This window comes from Excalfactoria chinensis, chromosome 26, assembly GCF_039878825.1.
Source record: "Excalfactoria chinensis isolate bCotChi1 chromosome 26, bCotChi1.hap2, whole genome shotgun sequence".
Taxonomy (NCBI): Eukaryota; Metazoa; Chordata; class Aves; order Galliformes; family Phasianidae; genus Excalfactoria; species Excalfactoria chinensis.
In genome coordinates, this window is record NC_092850.1 from 670,435 (window position 1) to 689,530 (window position 19,096).

The following is a 19,096-nucleotide window of genomic DNA, read 5'->3' on the forward strand; positions in this document are numbered from 1 at the left end:
CAATGGGGGGAAACTCCCAGCAGCGCAGCAGCAGATGCACCGTGCAGGGTATCAATGTCTGCAGCATCATGCATGGGCACTGCCAGCATAGCATCGCCTTGTGGGATGAAAAGCCATAATCCTGTTAGGGGGAAGAAGGCTGATTTTCCCCTAATCCTGTTTGCGTCCATATGCCGTCCACTAAGCCTCTTTGGCTGCAGATGGGGCCATCAGTCACACCCAGATGCACCACGTTGTGTCCCAGGCATGGAGTTCCCTGCTGGCTGCAGGCCGAGGGGAGCAGAGTGCACTGCAACACGAGCATGAGACCCTCCCTGGAGTGAGAGCTCCATCCTGCTCAGTCTGTCCCCAAAAAGCCCTTCCTCTCCACGGCTCTGTTTAGACATGGATGGAGTGGGGAGTGTGCCCTGCTGTGCTGTGCTGTGTCCTGCTCTGCTGTGTTCTCCTGTGCCCTGCCATGTCCTGCACCGCCGGCAGCATCCACAGCTCAGAGCTGCTCTCCATCCTCCCTCCCTCAGCTCCGTGCAGCGCTTTGATGGCAGAGGAGGAGGAAAAAAAGAGGGCTGAGGGCTTTGTCTGAGCGCCTCTTCCTTCACTGCTTTCACTGCATGGAGAGATGGGGGCAGTGCTGGCACACAGAGGGGGGGTGATGGACACGGGAACGGGGGGGGGCAGAGGCTTCCATCCCCGGAGCTGCTGTTACCCCCAGTGGCGTCCTGGGAGAGCTGAGTTGAGCTGCCCCCCCTCACCCTGAGAGCCTCCATCTGCAGCCAGGCCTCGGGATGGGGAGCAGAGCGGGCACCCCGCGTAACCCCCATCCCAATGGGGACCAACCGGAGCAGCATCGCGACATCCCCGTGGAGCTGCTGCCATCACGGACATCCCACGTCCCCACGGAGCCGTGCCCTTGCCGAGGCCCTTTGAGACCGCAGCATCCCCGCTCCCCCCGTCCCCCCCCCCCCTCCTCACCCGCACCCACACGCCTCCAGCGCCCGGAGAGCAGATGGTTTCCATGGCAACAGGCACGATGACGCACTCGCTGCGCTCCCACCCCCTCCCCACGGGGCCGTCAGCCCGCGCTGCAGCGATGGGGGGGGGGGGGGGGGAAAGAAAGGGGGGAGGGGGCGGGGGCACCCAACAGCCGCCCCCGCGCACGGGCACGAGTGTGAGCGCGGGTGTGCGTGGATGCTCGTGACCGCACGCACCTGTGCACGCACGTGCACGTACACGCATGCACACCCATGCACGTGCCCGGCCCTCCCACCTTACCCCGATGGGGGGGGGGGGGTCTCACCGCAGCCCCCCCCCCCCCGACCCAGCGCTGCGGCTGCTCCGTTGGGGACGCAGCAGCGTTTCTCATCTCTTTATTGAAGGAAGACTATTAACTAGAATAAAGGCTACATCGTCACGTCGCCTCGTCCCTCGCTGGGGTCGGGTGGGTGTAAAAGGCCGAGGGGAGGAGCGGGGAGCAGGCACGACCCCCACCCCACCCCCACACACACACGGCAAAGGGTCGGACCCGGGGTGGGGGCGGTGGGGCCGGAGCGAGGGGTGACCCCGCAGGGATGAGGGGCTGCTGGCGGCAGGGCCCCGCTCCGGTTAAAAGGGGGGGGGGGGGGCAAGCAGGGGGGCTCTGGGGGGGGCGTAGGGCAGCGGGAGGGGGGCAGAGCCACGGGGGTACTGAGGGAGATAGGGGGACCCCGACAGCACGGTGGTGGATTTGGGGTGTGGGGGGGGGGGCTCTGCGTGTGAGCTCGCCAGGATTGTGCTGGGTCAGGACCTGCGCAGGACCCGATGCTTTGTGCTTGGGCTGGCGGCTCTGGGGGATGGGAGGTGGGGGGGGGGGGGCTGAATGGGGAGGGGGGCTCCCATCCAGGGAAGGGCACCGTGCAGGAAGGACAGCCCGGGGCTGCTGTGATGGTCACCCGGGGGGTGGCTGCACCGTTATCACACTGCACGGCACATGGGGACCTGGGTGGGCATCCACGGCCCCCTGTTGGGTCCCCCCATCCCATCCCCATGCGTCCAGTTGTGCTGCAGCCCGCACTTGCCCGGCCCCACGACCCCTTCCCACTCCACGTGGCCGTGGGTCCCCATTGGTCTGTGTCCCCAACGATGGCCGCAGCCTCCCCGCAGGCACCGCACATACAGGGAGCACACGGGGACAGCCCCGGTGCCGGGGGGTGAGGGGGGGGGCCGCCAGGGGGTACGGGCCAGTCCGGGGCTCTACATGATGCTGCACTTCCCCTTGATTTTGTCTGTCCTCTTCTGCTTGCTGGAGCGCTTCCCGTCGATGGTCAGGCTGACGTTCCTTCGCTTCTCCAGGTTGAGCAGCTCCTGGAAGAGCTCCTTCACGTTGTAGTTCATCTTGGCCGAGGTTTCCATGAAGGCGCATTTCCATTCCTTGGCCACGGCCTCCCCTTCCCTGCTCTCCACCTCCCTTTGGGTCTCGTCGCACTTGTTGCCCACCAGCATGATGGGGATGCTCTCCACGCTGCCTTTGATCTGCACGATCTGCTGGTAGATGGGCCTCAGCTCCTCCAAAGACTGCTTGCTGGTGACGGAGAACACCAGGATGAAGGCATGGCCTTTGGAGATGGACAGACGTTGCATGGCTGGGAACTGATGGCTGCCGGTGGTGTCGGTGATCTGCAGAGTGCAGACGCTCTTGTCGCAGCTGATCACCTGCCTGTAAGTGTCCTCGATGGTGGGGATGTAGGTATCTCGGAAGGTCCCCTTGACGAAGCGCAGCACTAACGAGCTCTTCCCAACGCCGCCGGCACCGAACACCACCACGCGGTAATCGTTGCTCTGCTCCGGCATCGTGGCCCACCGCTGCCAAGGACAGAGCAGAGAGGGACACATCACAGTGGGGGCTGCAGGATGGACCCCCCAGCACCGACCCTCTGCTCCCATTACATGCAACAGGGGGGTCCCAGAGCGAGCCCTCCTCCCCACCCTTGGGTTGCCCTTCAGGCTGTGAGCTGCCCACTTTGCTATTTTTACCCCCCCCCCCCCCATGCTGCAGCCATATGGCTGAGCCACAGCCAACAGCACAGCAGCTGTGCTTGGACCAGCACCACCATAAGGGGGGGGGTCACACAGACACCCCCAGCAATGGGAGAGGCACAGTGGGGCAGCCCCCAGCCCGGTGAGGGGCTGATGGTCCCCACAGCCCCAGGGCTGAGCTGTGGAGATGGATGTGCTGAGTAAGGAGGGGCCATTTCACAGCTCAGCGCTGCGCTGTGCCATTGCTCTGCCCTGTGCCATTGCTCTGCCCTGTGCCATCGCTCTGCCCTGTGGATGGTGTCACCCAGCTGGGGGTTCATGGCAGGACGGGTCCCCATCAGGTGTCCCCACACATCTCTGCCCCCCACACAGAGCACAAGAGGAGATGCAAAGCGTGCCGTGGGCTGCCAGGCCGGCAGTGCCATCCTAAAGGTGACGAGTGGGCACACAAGGGTGGCACCCGGTGCTGCTTTGGGGTCAGCTCTGCCCCACTGCTGGCACGTCGCTGCTGCGTCCCGTGTGCACACAGGGGGTTGCAGCCCCTATATGGGGTCTCATGGGCACTCATTGCCCCACGGCATCTCCTGGTGCTGGGTGAGCAGACGGGATGCAGGCAGACCCCATCAGCATGGCCTCAATGCCCACAGGTTTGGTTCTGTGGCACGGGGAGGGGTGAACACCCCCAATGCATCTGGAGGCGTTGGAGCCGCTCAGGGATGGAGCACAGGCCGTGGTGGCAGAGCAGCATCAGCCCTGTGCCAGCACCAGCCCAGTGACACCCACTCGCAGTGGGGCCGAGGACCGCATCCTTGCTGCCACAGGGGCAGGCAGGGACCCCCATAGCACCCATGGGTGCTGCAGAGCCCCGTGCAGCCCCAACATGCGCTTCTCCCCCGTGCTGAGGATGGCGCTTGAGCCCGTCCGGGGGCTCCACACCATCATTGCGGAGGGTGAAGGGGGGGGGACACAAACACGCGGGGCTGGGGTCGGGATGGGGGGCGGAGAGAGACGGGATGGGCCCGGGGGGGGGGGGCAGGATGGGGGCAGGGCAGGACGGTCCCGATGCTCTCCCGCTCCCCGCCGTCCCTGCCTTTGCCCGGGGTCTCCCCCCGCCGCCCCCCGGCCCCGCTCCCCCCCGCGCGGTCGCATTGCGGTGCCGCCGCCTCACCGTGCGCTGCCCGGGATCCGCCCTTGGTTGCGGGCTGCACCGCGGCGTCAGCGCATGGCCCGGTCCGGCTCGGTGCTGTCCGGTCCCGATGTGATGACGGGTTGAGATCCGCCCGGTTCGGTTCGACTCTCGGTTCGGAAGCGGCGAGACCGACGCGGTTCTGCCCGTTGCGGTGCGGCGATGCGGGGCCGGAGCGGCTCTGCGGGGCTCAGCTCGGCACGGCTCGGTGCGGTGCGGCCGCCGCAGAGCCGATCCCGCCCCGCCGCCGGCCCCGCCCGCCGCGCCCGCCCCACCCGGGGGCCGCCGGACCCCCCGGTACAGCCCAGAGCGGAGGAACGGGAGGGGACGGACGGACTGACGGCCGGGAATGGGACACGAGTGAGATGGGACACGGATACGGAGACACCGAAAGGGGACACCTGAACGGGGCTGGGGGGTAAATAGACGGGGATGGGGGGATGCCCGGGTGGGGGCTGAGCTGTCGGAACCGCTGCGGCCCATTGGACCACGCTTTGAGACCGGCACAGGACCGAGGCACAGCGTAGGGCTGCAGCCCCCACCAAAGGCTCTGAAGGCGGCACTGCGCGGCCGTAACGCTTCGTTCTCCTTCCAAAGCAGCAGCAATTAATATCCGCAGCTGCTATTAATAGGGACAACACGGCAGCACCCGCACAGCAACGCAGGGCTCACGGCAGGGCCCCTTTGGGTGCACTGGGGATGAGCTGACAGCAGTTACACCCCCCCCCCCTTCCCCTCTCTCTTCCCCTCCCCCGGCCCCCCGCAGCACTATCAGCCGTTCGGGTGCCGCTCGTTGCAGGGGATGAATGAGTTTCCCCTCGTCGTTTTTATTGCAGCTCCTCCTCCGTTCATTCACTCGGCAGCTCCCCACGATGCCGGGCGCTGCGGGGGCTTCCCAGGAACACACAACACAGAGCAAAGCTTCGTTGGAAGGGCCTCATCCTTCCCCAGTCCATAGATCAGAGCATCAATGCAAAGCAGCACCCCACGGCCATGCGAGCGGGGAGATGCCCAAGCAGAGCCCTGCTGTGTGCTGTATGGGGGGGTGAAATAACACACATGGAGACAAACGAGATTCTCATCTGAGATTCCCATCAACCTGCTGAGCTGCGCCAGCTGAGGCCTCAAACAACGCTCCCTTCCTCCCCTCCTTTCCCCTTTTTTGCCACTCCAGGTTGTTTTGGTTTGTTTCCTCCAAGCAAGATGAATTGACTTCGGTGCATGGCAGCAATTAAAACACCGAGCTGCCTGGCCCTGTTCAGATGATGATCCTCATCAGCCTCCATATGCTGCAGCTGTGCCAACCGCTGCTCCAAGATGCTGCCTCGCCGCCTCCCCCCCATCCCTCTTGCTGCTCTGCTCATTGCAGCGCGGCTCAGCCTTCTCTGTGTCGTTATAATTCCATCTCAGCACATCCAGGAGCTCTGCTTTGCCTGGGGGGGAGGGGGGGAGCTGCTGCACAACTGATGGCCACGGAAGATGAATGCAAAGCCCTTATGAAAGCGTTTGCATTGAGTTCCTCACCAGGAGGGTGAGCACGGTGATGTGCAACAAACTGCTTTGGCTTTACCCTGCAGCTCATAAAGCCTTGGGGAAGGGATGGGGCTGAAAGCAGCAGCAAGATGGCCCTGGGGAGCACTCAGTAGGGTCAGCATAAGCAGAGCCCACCTCACTGCTGTGGATCCAATGGGGGTGTCTGACCTAAAACATCACTGCTGTGCATCACTGCCGCCCATCTCTTGTGAAACGATGGACCCTGGGGCTGCAGGAGTGCGACCTTGGGAGGGTTTTCAAGCTGGATGTGAATGCAGAGCGGAGGTTTTGCTATAGGGAATGCACAGCACGTGGTTGAGGTGGGGAGGGATGGCACGGCGGATGGGGCCCGGCCTGGTTCCTTCATTAATCACTGAGCAAAGAAAGCTCCATTTGTGGGTTAAAATGGAGCTCGGTGCCGCAGCAGCAGCCCCAGAAGGGATGGGATTTTTGGCAGCTCTTCCAGCCAGGTTTTACTCAAAACTAAGCTAAGAAAAGCAGCTTAGTGCAGCTGTGCCACCCGCCATCGCACCTGCCTCTGCCTGAGCTGCTCTTTCAGTTTCTCACCTTCTCACCAAGGGAGAAACCCCGCAGCCAAGTGCAGTGCAGGGGGGTGGGGAGGAGGGGGTGGCTGTGCAGACCAACAGGGGATTGAGATGCATGCTGAGCTGCTGGGACGGGACCTTACAGCAGCTCCATTGGGGCACTGCACGTCCTTCATTCCCTCTGAGCACGCAGACGTTCTCCTTTGGGTCAGTGCCGTGATAGCAGCAGGCTGTGATGTTTGGCTTTGCTGCTGAGCTCCATTATCCCCCCCTGTGGGCTGGGGATGGTTGCGTGGGGGAGGAGATGAGCTTTGATTTCCCACCTCACCACTTGAGGAAAACCAGCCCAGCCAGCGCCGCGTAGCCCAGCAACAGGAAGAGAACCTTCAGGAGACGACTGCTCTTCTCTTCCAGCTCCTTGGCCAGGATCTCAAAGAAGGTGATGAACAAGAAAGTGCCCCCCGCGACGCCTTGCAGGAGCAGAGATGTAATATTGCCAGCTGGGCTCTGGGTGCTCTCAATCCCCATCCCGATGCTGATGCCCAATGGGATCATCAGGCTCACCGTCACCGCCAGCTTGGCAGCATCCTTCATTGACAGCGAGGCCTTGGCCATGCTGATGCCCAACACCACGGCCACCAGAGTCTCGTGGATGGCGACACCCAGGAACAAGCTCAGCACTCTGCCTCCTTCCTCCTGCAAGCCCAGGGCCAGACCCTCAAAGATGGAGTGAGTGCACAAAGCAAACACCAAACTGACCAGGCGCAGAGGGCCGCAACGGGACAGCTCGTGGATGTTCAAGCTGTGGCCGTGGGAATGCCTGCTGTGCTCAGCATACAGAGTGTTGCCCCTTGATGATGCAATGAAAGGACTTTCATATTCGGAGTCGCTCCCGACATCCGAACCGGCGTTGAAGGTTTCTAAGTCAATGAAGGAAGGTTTTTCCTTTTGGAAGGTCAAAACGAGCTGCTCCACAAATACTGTCATGAAGAAGCCAAACATCATGATGGTCTCAGCCACCGGGTAGTCCGTGGTCACATTTCCCTGCTTAAGGACTTCATCGAGCTGGAACAAAGCACACAACCAGGGGGCTCAGTTGCCTTTTGCCCTCTGCAGGCGCATACAGCATCATCAAAAGGCTCTCAGGGTTTGCTACAAAACTCCTTTTGGGAGGAAAGCCTCCAACAGCCAACACAGGGGGAAGCTTGGCTCTGCAACAGTGAAACACTACTGAGCTCCAGAGGGAGATTAAAGTGGTCCAGGCTGCTTTAAAGCCCTCACGTTCAGACCTCAATGTGAGACAGGGAGATCTATCAGCCTCTCAGAGCTCAGTGGCCATCTGAAAGAGAGTTTTAAACATGGGCTTGGGGTCAGGAGTCTGAGCCTAATGCCACAGGTGATGCTCAACCTCCTCCCTGCACCAAACAAGTCTAGTTCTCCAACCAGACAGTAACTGAATGGGGGGTGGGGGCTTTACTGGGCCACTCTGGTTAGAGACAGACCCTACACCTCCGTTTCCATAGAGGAGGAGGTTAGCTGCATTCCCCACAGGGTTCACACGTGGTTACCTTTCCTCTCACAGCAGGCAGCAGGGCGTTGAAGCAGGTGGCCAGGAAGACCCCCCCTCCAAAGGAATTGCAGAGGGCAATGACCTTCTTGGAACGATGAGCCTTCTCATAATCGGCCTGGATGATCTTGACGGGGAGGAGGGAGCCGGCCAGCATGAAGATGCAGATGCCCAGCAGACACAGCACTTTGGCAGCCACGATCTTCATGGTGCTGCCCTGCAGCAGCTCTCAGAGCGGGCGCATCAGCAAGGGAAAGCACGGGTAAAGTGCAAGGTGCTCCTGGAGTTGGTAGCTGTGGGCAGGAGAGAGATTTTCCTGTGTATTTAGTGTGTAGAAGAGCACCCTGCACCCCAACCTGTGTGCCAGCTCCCATGCAGGAGCGACCTCAGCTCTGCCTTTGCTCTTGGGGAGACCACATAGAACTGAACTGCAGCAAGCAGGAACTCCAAAACCTGGTGAGAACCAAACTGGCTGCACTGAACTGGCACAGCCTCAGTTGATGGAGGTTTAAAACCACTAAATCTTGCAATAAGATCCACCTGGGCTCAAAGGATCGAGTCATTGGTTTTAACCACAAGGAATGAGTAAAGGCTTGAGCTGGCAGCTCTGTTTCATTGAGCAATGGAGTTCAAGATCCCCTTTCAACACCCACGTGGGGCTTTGGGGGGGTTTTTGTACCACCCTCAAAACCAGACCAGCAGATTCAGGTTCTTCAGCCCGCTCTGCCATCCCTGCAGGGTCAGTGCTGCCCGGCTGCTTGTCACATCAGCAGCCCCAAACTGAGCTGTGCTCCAGCCTGCTGAGCTGCAGGTGTGCTGACCCTCACACCAGCCCCGGATGAGGTAAATAATTGGATAGCTGCCCATCGGACCATCGAATTAATTTCAAAACCAAAGATTCCTGTGGGTAAAATCTCCCTCGAGGGCAGATGGGATGAATCACTACAACCCCTCCTGTGCAGCAGGCTGCAGTAGGTGGCGATTATGTTATCAGGTAAGTTGGGATTGATGGATGCTCTGCGCGATGAGGGAGTTTAAAACCCTCTTTTCAAGTTCAAGCTCAGCCTACACAGGAGCAAACAGAGGTCAAAGCAGTCCGTCCGGCTGCAGCAGGGCTGGCTCTCAGCTGGGTGTCTGTGGGAAGTGATGTCCATCAGCAGCAGCGCGGCTCAGATGACACTGATGGACTCACCCTGTGAACCCAGCCGACGAGCTGGGCACATCCTGACAGGAGGGTTGTGGCTGTCACTGCTGCTGATGGGCAGAGATGCTGCCTCTGGGCCCTCCAGTGCCTGTCAGCACATTGCTGACACAGCTAACAAGCCAGGCTGCCTTTGCAATGCACACACTGCGGTCTCAGCATCAACAGAACAAGGGGATAACCTTGCAGAGTGATGGCATGTTGTCACACCGGGCTTCTCAGGCATGCTGTCTCTGAATCCTTAGTGACAACGCATTGGGATTGCACAGAGAAGAGCTCGTGGCTCTGGGTGTGAAGGTACCATCCACATTGTTAGGTCAGGTGTGTAGGCAGCTCCTGGGATAGGAGCAAACAGCATCTAATACATCTGTATCTAACCCAGCCCCAGCAAAGAGCCTCAATGCTGCTGGCAGCACTGGAGCGGCCCTCTGTGACCTCTGAGGAAAGCAGCTTAGTGAACAAGTGCTGGAAATACCTCGTGCTCTTCTCAGCCCTCAGCAGTCGGTGCCTCTGACACCTGGATATATTGCCAGCCCAGCAACCTCTGTAACAAAGAATGAATGTGGGATGGGCACCGCGTGGCTTGGGAAGCAGGCAGGGCCTCCAGTCCTTGCTCTGAATGCTCCCAATGCCTGCTGAGAGCACACAGGGAGCCCGGAGGGGGAGCAGGGGGCTGGGGGGGGTCTGCATGGACAGCCACAGAGAGGAGACAGACAGCACAGTGACCGCAGGGGGGGGGGAATGGGGTGTCCAACAGCCCTGTGCACAAGGCCACAGCAGGAGCCTCCCCCCCAACTGCAGGGCAGCCCCACAGCCACCAACCCCCACCACAGACCCCATAGCCCCCCCACAGGCCCTATAGCTCACCCACAGGCCTCAGGCCTCACCACAGGCCCCATATCCCACCACAGGCCTCATATCCCACCACAGGCCCCATATCCCACCACAGGCCCCATATCCCACCACAGGCCCCATAGCCCACCCACAGGCCCCATAGCCCACCCACAGGCCCCACAGCCCACCCACAGGCCCCATAACCCTCCACAGGCCCCATAACCCACCACAGGCCCCATAGCCCACCACAGGCCTCAGACCCCACCACAGGCCCCATATCCCACCACAGGCCCCCCTCGCCCCCAGTTACCTCACTAACAGCCCTCAACTCGCTGCTATCTCAATAGCGACCCCCCCCCCCCCACCCACCGTCCCATCCCCCTCAGAACCGGCTCCGACCCCTTCAGGACCGACCCCCGTTACCTCACAGCCCCCCCCGCCCCAACGCCCCCCACTCACGCGCCGTTCCCCGCCTGCGCCCCGTCCTGGCTGCCCCCGCGCGGAGCCCGCCCCCTCCCGCGTGCGGCGCTCTCCTATTGGCTGCGGTGAGAAGCACGCGCTCCCATTGGCCGCGGCAGACGTCAGTCATCCCTCCCACGCCCCGCGGGGTGGGGGTGCCGCAGAATGGAGTCCGCCGGAAACGCGCAGCGCGAAGGAAGGTTCCGGGCTACGAACGGAGCAGCGCTGTCCGCTGTGCTGACGGAGCCGGACAGTCCCGAGTCCCGATCAGTCACTGCGGTGAGACGGATAGCAAAGAGTGTCCCAATAGTTTATTCTTCACAAGTTTACATGAACCACATATTAATTCATTAATTCACGGAGCATTTACAGATCTCTTCAGTTTTCCCTTGATATTAATTAAAGATACCTGCTCATTCGTACCACCGGGTCTCCTATATGGGCATTTACTCTCCATCTCCCATTCAATCCTCTCCCATCCAGCTGCCTCCATGCCCAGCAATAGGCCCTTTCCCACCACCATGTATTAGAACGACCTTAAACACGGTCCCGAGGCTGATAGCAAAGGCTCCATCCTCATCCAGGATGCTCCGACAGGTGGGAAGCTGCAGGTATCCAGCAACAAGGGCCTCCTCCCTCCTCCCACATTGAACCTCTATATCCAAGGAGCATTCCAATTCCTTCTGCTTGCTATTCAAGCCCCCCCTCCTCCCCTTCCTTCTCTCTACTCCTATTATCGGTACGGACAACCGGGTTGATTACTTACATGCATAAAAGACAAATTAAAAAGCAAAAAGAGAAAGCTTTTAAAACACGGAAAACATGATACCTACATGATACCTTTCTTACTGTCCACCCGACTACAGTTCACAGATGGGCTCATTCCAACACGAATTATTACTAAAACACTAAACGAGTTTTTGTCAGGGTTGGGGGGGGGATGGATCCCAAGTGGTGTATCTAGAAACGCTCACCACTCGACCTCATGAGTCCCAACCCATCCAACATGTTGATGGTAACCATAGAGAGGCAGCCCATATTGCTACAGACCTGAATGAGTGACAACGGTGAATGTGATCAACACAAAGGCCTGTTCCTGGAGGTGAGAAGATCCAGTGGTCTCCAACGTCACCGTCTTGTAACTGGCAGGAAGATGGAGGGGAATCAGGATGGGACTCCAACACTTCTTTGAAGTGGTGTGTAGGCAGGAAAGTAAAGGTGTCCTGGAGTGAAGAGTGCATCGTTCTTCAAAAAGGGGTTCAAAAAACTTCCCCACGTAGCAAAGACCATAGAAATGTAACAGCGTCGTGAATGTCCGAGTCTCTTTAGAAAGACTGTTTGGTGCTGGTTTGTGTTTGCTGGATCTTCCAGAAGAAAACTAAATGGGAAGGTGGAGGGGGAGGAGGAGCAGGACGAAGACTTGGGGGAAGAAAAGTGTGAATCTGTCTTGAACATGCAGGTCATAGAAAGTATTTTGTGTTTGGGGTGGGTTTGGTTTTTTTCCCCCCCCTCCCCTCCCCTTCTTGGACACTTCCAATTCAAATGGCACCACGCACATGGCTTCCAGTTTTTATAGCAAAGAAGGTGAATCCCACGGACTGCACTGCAGAGACAGGAAGAGAAGACATTTGTAGATTGAGTTTCTGAGTAAAGACAGCAACCTCCTTCAGCATCAGAGACCTTTAACATCAGCAACCCCCCCTTTAACTGCCAACATCGGAGAACCAAATTCATCTGCCGGTCACAAAGCATGAGGGATGTCTATTCAAAGCTCTGCAGAGCCGAGCCTTGCATCTCCCCAAGGCACAGCATCAGCAGAGAGCTCAGTTTGTATGGATGGGAAGAGACACTGAGCTGCTAAGTGAAGGCACGAGGCAGATATTGCAGCAGAACACTGAGATCCTCCCCGCTCAGCTGGCAGCAGCCTCACCTGTAATGCTCATTCCTGCTGATCTTCATTGCTGGCACTTGGAGTTCGACTCCTGATCTGGCTCCGTAGCTGTTCTATTAGTTCAGGATTCTGCTGTTGCATCTGCTGAGCAAACTGCTGGCCCCTGCAGGAGAACAAGCTACAGTTACTGTGTCCTCACACACCGACAGGACCAGGGCTATGGAATTCTCCCCAGCTGATTGCCAGAGCTCTGCTCTAACAAGCAGTTCACATTACAGTGCAGCTTTACTCAACCCTTAACTGACGTTTTCACTTTAGGTCACAATATCTGTAACTCCGTTTACTGATTAAGGTCATGGAGAAAAGCCAGCTCTCTACTCACGCTTGTATGAGGCTGGCAAGATCATTTGTGGAGGGGCTGGTGCCTGCTGCTCCCATGGGGTTATGGCCACCAGAAATCATCCCAGACATGCTGTGGAAAGAAGAGTCATCGCTCAGAGTAGAAAAACACACCCAAATCTTTTTGTGTTAGACACTAAAAGGGGAAAAGAAGAGCAATTGTATCGTTAAGCTGCACGATATGCAGAAGTATTTATAACAGCTTGTTGCTGTACTGATAAATATTCCTCCCTCCAAGTGCAAGCTTGGTGTTATGCTTAATCATTACACTGCCCCTCCTCACACAAGGTGTTTGATAGCTCTGCACCAAATGAGGTTTACTGACAGGACAGCCTCAACACTGACTCATTAGTACAGAACGCAGTGGGTCTGCAAAGCCCCTTCCCCTTCAAGTCTATAGGCTGCACCAGGCACCGAACCTCAGCTGACAACAGGAGTGGAAGGAGCAGGCAGAAGCAAATGGAAATGGCCGCAGATGTTTGGCTTTGTAGCTGGGCTGCCTCATACAGTAAGCAAAGGCTGAGCTCCAGAAGGACTCCAGCTCACTGACTGCCTGAGCTCTGAAGGGACAGACTGGAAAGGCACATGCTTTACTCACTTCATGGTTTTATATCGTCTCAGCTTTCTGACAGATGTGAATTGATCCCTATAACTCTGCGGTACAAGGAATCGAGATACTCTAACAGAGGGTGAGATGCCTCCTATTGAGGTTCCTCTTCAACACAGCCCAGAGTACTCAAAACACACACTGGCTCAGGGTTGCTTTAAGGGCTGCCTTCCACATTTCTGGTTCCAGCACCCACCCCCCTCCCACCACAGCCTCAAAGGAGTGACTCAAAGAGGAAAGAGAACATGGGATCAAACTTACAGCTGTTGTACTTGTGGATTGTTCATTAGGTTAGATGCCTATTTAAAGAGGGGAAGAAAAAAAAAATGACACCCTATTTAGTCAGAAATGCCTGGGTAGATATGCAGATGTTGTGCCATTCAACGAGGAACAAAGCGAAGGCAGAAATACTTGGAAACAGATCAATAGGACAAAAATAGCAAAGAGAAGCACAGTGCAACACACAAGACAAGGCTGGTAATGCAGAACAGGCACCCTTTCCACACCCAGCATGTCACAAGGAGCAGCCTGTGAATAAGTCACTGGCTCTTTATTTGACTTGGGTGCAAAATACAAGCACAGCTTCCTCGCAGCAACACCAAGAAAGGACAACAAAGCTGCTCATGAGACACAGAAACTCCCCACTCCACGTCCCAAAACGTTTCATCCTGAATGGATAAATGCACAGACTGGGTACAGCCTGGCTGTGATCTGTGCCCACATTTACCATACTCATGAAGCCAGGGTTGTTCAGCAAGCCAGCTAAATCGAATCCTCCGGGACCTCCGGTCTGTAAGAATAAAGACACCACACGTGGGTGGTGACATCCTCTCACTTTCTGATGCAATAAACAGCAAGCTGCAATGAATGATACTTCAGTGCTCCCAGTGTTAGCAGAAGCTGGTCTTTAAAGCATGACAAAGGGCAGGCTGGGGATCAGCTCACTCATGGAGGCAAAGGGCACATGCTGATAGCAACGATGGCATCACACGCGTTACCTCTTGCACCAGCCCAGCCGTGCTAGTGACGTATTACCCCAACCCACCACACCTGCCAAGTCAAACACACCCACCTGCCCACCTCCGTGCTACAGGAGGCTCTAGAAAGCAGAAATCTCCTTCAAGATACTAAAACAGTGTTTCAAAAAGCTCCTTCTAATCAGCCTCACTTCCCAGCCCAAGGTGACCGTGTGCCGGCAGGGCACACAAGTTGCTCTCTCTGGGTTTTGTTAGTTGAGGGGGTTACAGCAGCGCACATTAATCATCCCCCCCCCATCTATCTGCATGCAAGATCTGTATTCTAAACACAACCGAGCTCCTGTCAGCACCCGCAGCAGCACAGTAAAGAAATCTCCATTCAATCTCATCCACACTTAAGCATTGATTTCAGAACTTACCGGACTGGGAGTCTCCTTCATTTTCTGTTCAGCTATTTTAAGGTTGGATTTATATGTGTCGTTGTCTGGATCGAGCTCCAGAGCTTTTTTGTAGTAGACAACAGCTTCTGTGTGTTTATTTAAACTGGAGAGAGCCAAGCTATTAAAGTGGAAATAAAAGAAAGTCAAAGAGGGAGATAAGCACTCGCAGCCTTCCTCCACCCCCAGCAGAGGTGAAACACCAGGTATTTCTACACGGCATTCCAGGGTAGAACATTGCTGATAGTGTAATTACCACAAAAGCACTTTGAGACTACAATCCTGGCACAAAAACCTGCTCTCGTACTTACCCCATTCTGCCGTAAGCTTTGCTGTAGTTTGGATCAATGCCTATTGCTCTTTCGCAGTCTCTGACGGCTCCAGCATAATTTCCTAATTTACTGTATGCAGCAGCTCTGGAGTAAAGAAGAAAAGATGGGCAGAAAACACTTATCAGCTTGAACGTGCTGATCAAGGTCACCTCTGTTCCCTCTCTGCAGCCTCCTGCTCTAAAGGGAAAGTCCAAGTGTGAACTTGACATAAATCCAGACGACATGAGCAGGTCGCTATCCAAACACTCAGCTTTCACCTTCTATTCCTACTGCAAACAAATCTGAGCTCTCACTCTTCCTTACAGGCATTCCAAAAGGAAGGAAGCAGGAAAGTATCCCATCCCTGGCACAGCCTGATCTCTCAGCCTCTGTTACATCTCCATTTCTGAGCCATAAGGACAGCCTCTCCCATTTTCCCATACCCTCCACATAAGGTTCTTGACAGCAGGCCTTCAGCTTGCCTCACTTTACTCCTTTGTTTTCAACAGGGCCTTTCAAATCCCAGCCCTCTGCTTTACTGAAAGAGTTAATTGTATGAAGGCAGGTGGCGTTCCTTGGAAGCCTTTTATCTCTCTTCAAAATGCTGAAGAGTTTGTTTCCACACCCACATCCTATTGAGAGGTGCCAGGGCATGGAGCTGCCAAGAGGCACAGGAAAGCAAGTCACTGAGCTAAAGAAAAAACAAAAGCAAAAGCACCACAAAGAGCAGGCGATGGAACAAGCAGCCTACAACACTTTAAAAAGTGGATTTTGAGCAAGCAGGAGCTTGAAGTAAGGGCCAAAACCACTGGTGTACAAAGGCAGAAAGAAGCAGTACCTGTTGCAAAAATACACAGCATTGGATGGATTTAACTCAATTGCTTTTCCATAGAAAGACACAGCAGCTTCAAAGTTCTCTGCCTTCATCTGTTCATTTCCTAAAGAAATGGAGAAGAGGGTGATTAAGTTAAAATGGAGGCAAACAAAAGCAACAGGCCTGGATCTCTGCTGTTCTTAAGAAAAAAAGAGAAGCCAAGAACTTGCATCTCTTGCTGATCTATCAAACCGTGTGCAAGTGTGAGGCACGTTCAGTTGTGCTGCAAGAGATTCGTATCTCAGCCATTTCAGGTTACTTGTCAACCTCTCAGATGGGATCCTGCAAGCTCCCTCAGCGTCCCCAGCTGCTCTCCCATCTCAAGCACAGCAGAGGCCTCCACAGAGCTACTCTGTGCTCTGGAAATCAACACAGTGCATTTGCTTGCTGAAAGCTCCCTGCTGTACGTCAGTACTACTCGTGCTGTCTTGCATGGCAGAGAAAAGGCAGCACGCAGAGGAGAGCGCAACAGGAAAGATGCCACATCTACACAGCATGTGCCTTTGGAATGCAAAAGAAAATGCTGATCCAGCTGTCTACGTGAGTTCTGTGGCAGCTAAATAACACCAACCTACACACGAGCAGAGAAACAAGCAGAAACAAAAGGTGGACCCCATGCATGCGCTCCCCAGGTGCTGAGTGAATTAAGTCTTCCTCCCCATCGCCAATTAAACCTCATTGAACCCCAGCTCTAGAGGAAGCTACCTTCAGTCTTCAGCCTTTCAGCTTCAGCTATGTCATCTTCAGAGGGGGTGACCGGCTCAGAGTTTGCTCTGATGTGTTCAGGCTCCTTACAAGGAAAGAGAGAACGCTGTGCTGAGATAAGGACTCCCACAGAGAACTTCCACACCTCCTCCTTCCCCAAGCAATTCAAGCCCCAAACATTTCACTCCCACACGCCTCCAGGGGGGCAGCAGTGTTGCAGAAACCAAGCAAAGCTCATCACTTTGGCTGCTCACATTGAAACTCAGCACATATTTAGGCAATTTGCTCACCTTTCCTGCAGCAGCTTCAAATATTTCAGGGAGAGTCCGTGACACTGCAAGGCCTTGGTCTTCCAGGGAGACTCCAAAAGCTGTTTCCAGGCACTGGATCGCCACTGGGCATAATGAATCAGGTCATTAGCTCTCCTCATTCTAATTACTTAGCTTTCTTCCACGACAACACCTTAATTTCTTACAGCTGAACATGCTAGAAGAATGCCAGGCACCATACATAACATATCTTACCAGAGCTGGGCAAACAGTGCTGGAAAAGAAGCGCCTGGGATGCATCAGTCCCAATTCCCACCCCCCCATCCCCCTCCAGGCAGCTTCAGAGCAGGTGGACATGAACAGAACAAAGGTTTTACTGGCAGATCCCAAAGCTCAGAGCAAGGAGACAGCTGCATGCTCCAGAAAGCACAAGCAACCTGCCATCAGGAGGCTGCTCTGATCCATGCTGTGGCCATCCAAAGGTCCATGATACCCACACTGCAGCTCCTCTCACACCAGGTCAGAAACCCATCCCCAGCAAAGACAGAGGGGAACCCAGCAACAAAACTCTTGTACCATTCTTTACAGTCCAGAAGCACCAGGAAGAAGCTGCTCGTGTCCAGCCAACACACTATCCCTGATCTCTCTGTTCCTGCCTCACTCAGAAAGATAACCACCACATTCTGCAGGCATGCCTGTGCTCTCTCTTCTATTGGGACAAACATACAGGCCAAACACTAAAGCATAAGCTCCTTAAGGAGATCTTTTAAGATCAGTGTGCTCTCATTACCAGGGATGCCCCCCCCCCCTGAAAAAGCTTGTACGAACGCTTCACGGTGTGATGTGGAAAAGCACTTTGATAGCAGACCTGGAAAAGCACTCTGTAAGTATCAATCATTTCTGCACTGCCAACCGAGTTCTTATTAGACACTGTGTTATAAAACTCTCCTAATTCAAGATCAAAAGTTTTAAGTCTCAAACCCGGGGTCAGGGAGGCTTTTGATCCCAGGTATATCCGTTCCTCAAGCTAATCTACTTTTGAAAGAGGTAACAAGAAATCAGATCAGCAATCGGCATCTCTAATTCCCTGGATACCTGCCCGAGAAGAAAAACTCATTCAAACCCTTGGGAAAGCTTGGATGTTAGAAACAGCCCATGCAAGTTATAAGGCAAAGGACAACAACCAAACGTTCAGATTGCTCCATGAGCTGGGCTGATAAAACCAGACACATAAATAGAAGAATATATGGCCACCTACCTTCCAAACTCTCCTGAGCATCTGGAGAAAGACCCCCGTTCTGTAGCTGGTCGTGTAAGAACTGGATGATGGAGTATGCAAGGCGCTTCTGGTCTGCCATTCTGGGAGGCTGTGATCTGTTTGGACTTCTCCTAGCTTAAAATAAAAGGGACTGGAGAGAAAGAAGTGATATGACCTAAAAGGCAGCGAGTCGAAGATCTCTTCTATTCTATCTCTGTATGAAAGGCCTCCAGAGCCTTCATTAATCTCTGTACTCTAATAACAGCCCCCCTTGCCCCAGCCCTCAATTCCCCTCTGCAGCACCAGCTGCCCTGCCCCCACACGGCCACCACCAAGGGAATAACGTGAAAGGCGTTAAGAGACACACGGGAACGGCTCAAACCAACTCGGCACTGAGGAGATCGCCACTAAGAAACCCACACTGCTCCTCTTCTTCAGTTAAACTGGGTGTGAGACAAAGACAAGGGGACAGCACGTATAATAGTGACCCCAATGGAGACCCCCACACAGGGCCGGCCCAATGGGCACAACGGGCCTCGCTGCCCGCAGCTCAAGGCCTACACAGCGCGGGATCCCCACCACAGGCCCCGGGGTACGGCCCACGCCAGACCCCAAGGCGAGATGAACCGTCCTGCCCGGAAACAGGCCTACAACCGCCCAGGAGGCCGCTATACAGGCTGGATCGCTAGACAGGCCGCTATACGGCCCGGCTCCCCGCCGCCCCCCGGCACAGGCCGCAGCCCGACCCCGCCGCTCCGCCCCGCCACGCCCCGCTCACCGGGCACCGCGACGCTCCCCTCAGCCAGGGCGGGCGCAGCACTGCGCATGCGCCACTCCCACCCGACGCGCATGCGTGCTGCCATTAGGGTACTGCGCAGGCGCGTTTCATGGAGAGCTCAGTGCGCGTGCGCAACGAGGCCCCGCCCTCAGCCGCCATGACAGCCACGGGGAGGTGCTGAGCGCTCGGCGCATGCGCACTCCTCGTTCTCCGATGTGCCGGAAGCGTGGCTGCGGCTCCTCCTCGTTAACCATAG

The 19,096-nt window shown here is 56.1% G+C and overlaps 3 protein-coding genes across 6 annotated transcripts; all 3 read right to left on the reverse strand.

Annotated features, from left to right (window-relative positions):
* Positions 1 to 1,347: 1,347 nt before the first annotated feature.
* DIRAS1 (DIRAS family GTPase 1) lies at positions 1,348 to 4,448 on the reverse strand. Its single transcript, XM_072357508.1, has 2 exons — positions 4,178 to 4,448; positions 1,348 to 2,835 (listed from the first exon to the last, which is right to left on the reverse strand). Exon 2 carries the CDS (start codon positions 2,821 to 2,823, stop codon positions 2,227 to 2,229), a length of 597 nt encoding a protein of 198 aa, XP_072213609.1. The 5' UTR covers positions 2,824 to 2,835; positions 4,178 to 4,448; the 3' UTR covers positions 1,348 to 2,226.
* A 538-nt stretch (positions 4,449 to 4,986) lies between these two features.
* On the reverse strand, positions 4,987 to 10,386 carry SLC39A3 (solute carrier family 39 member 3). 2 transcript variants are annotated; one of them, XM_072357509.1, is made up of 4 exons: positions 10,335 to 10,386; positions 9,517 to 9,585; positions 7,842 to 8,133; positions 4,987 to 7,338 (listed from the first exon to the last, which is right to left on the reverse strand). In XM_072357509.1, exons 3-4 carry the CDS (start codon positions 8,046 to 8,048, stop codon positions 6,598 to 6,600), a joined length of 948 nt encoding a protein of 315 aa, XP_072213610.1. In that variant the 5' UTR covers positions 8,049 to 8,133; positions 9,517 to 9,585; positions 10,335 to 10,386; the 3' UTR covers positions 4,987 to 6,597. The 2 variants fall into 2 exon arrangements, with proteins under 2 accessions (XP_072213610.1, XP_072213611.1); XM_072357510.1 differs by lacking the exon at positions 10,335 to 10,386 and having other exon boundaries at positions 9,517 to 9,654.
* Positions 10,387 to 10,625: 239 nt separating this feature from the next.
* Positions 10,626 to 18,943, reverse strand: SGTA (small glutamine rich tetratricopeptide repeat co-chaperone alpha). 3 transcript variants are annotated; one of them, XM_072357644.1, is made up of 12 exons: positions 18,841 to 18,943; positions 18,063 to 18,213; positions 16,826 to 16,929; positions 16,536 to 16,620; positions 15,795 to 15,894; positions 14,957 to 15,061; positions 14,628 to 14,766; positions 13,959 to 14,021; positions 13,493 to 13,530; positions 12,608 to 12,697; positions 12,265 to 12,388; positions 10,626 to 11,937 (listed from the first exon to the last, which is right to left on the reverse strand). In XM_072357644.1, exons 2-11 carry the CDS (start codon positions 18,160 to 18,162, stop codon positions 12,274 to 12,276), a joined length of 939 nt encoding a protein of 312 aa, XP_072213745.1. In that variant the 5' UTR covers positions 18,163 to 18,213; positions 18,841 to 18,943; the 3' UTR covers positions 10,626 to 11,937; positions 12,265 to 12,273. The 3 variants fall into 3 exon arrangements, with proteins under 3 accessions (XP_072213745.1, XP_072213746.1, XP_072213747.1); XM_072357645.1 differs by lacking the exon at positions 18,841 to 18,943 and adding an exon at positions 18,673 to 18,819; XM_072357646.1 differs by lacking the exon at positions 18,841 to 18,943 and adding an exon at positions 18,642 to 18,747.
* Positions 18,944 to 19,096: the final 153 nt, after the last annotated feature.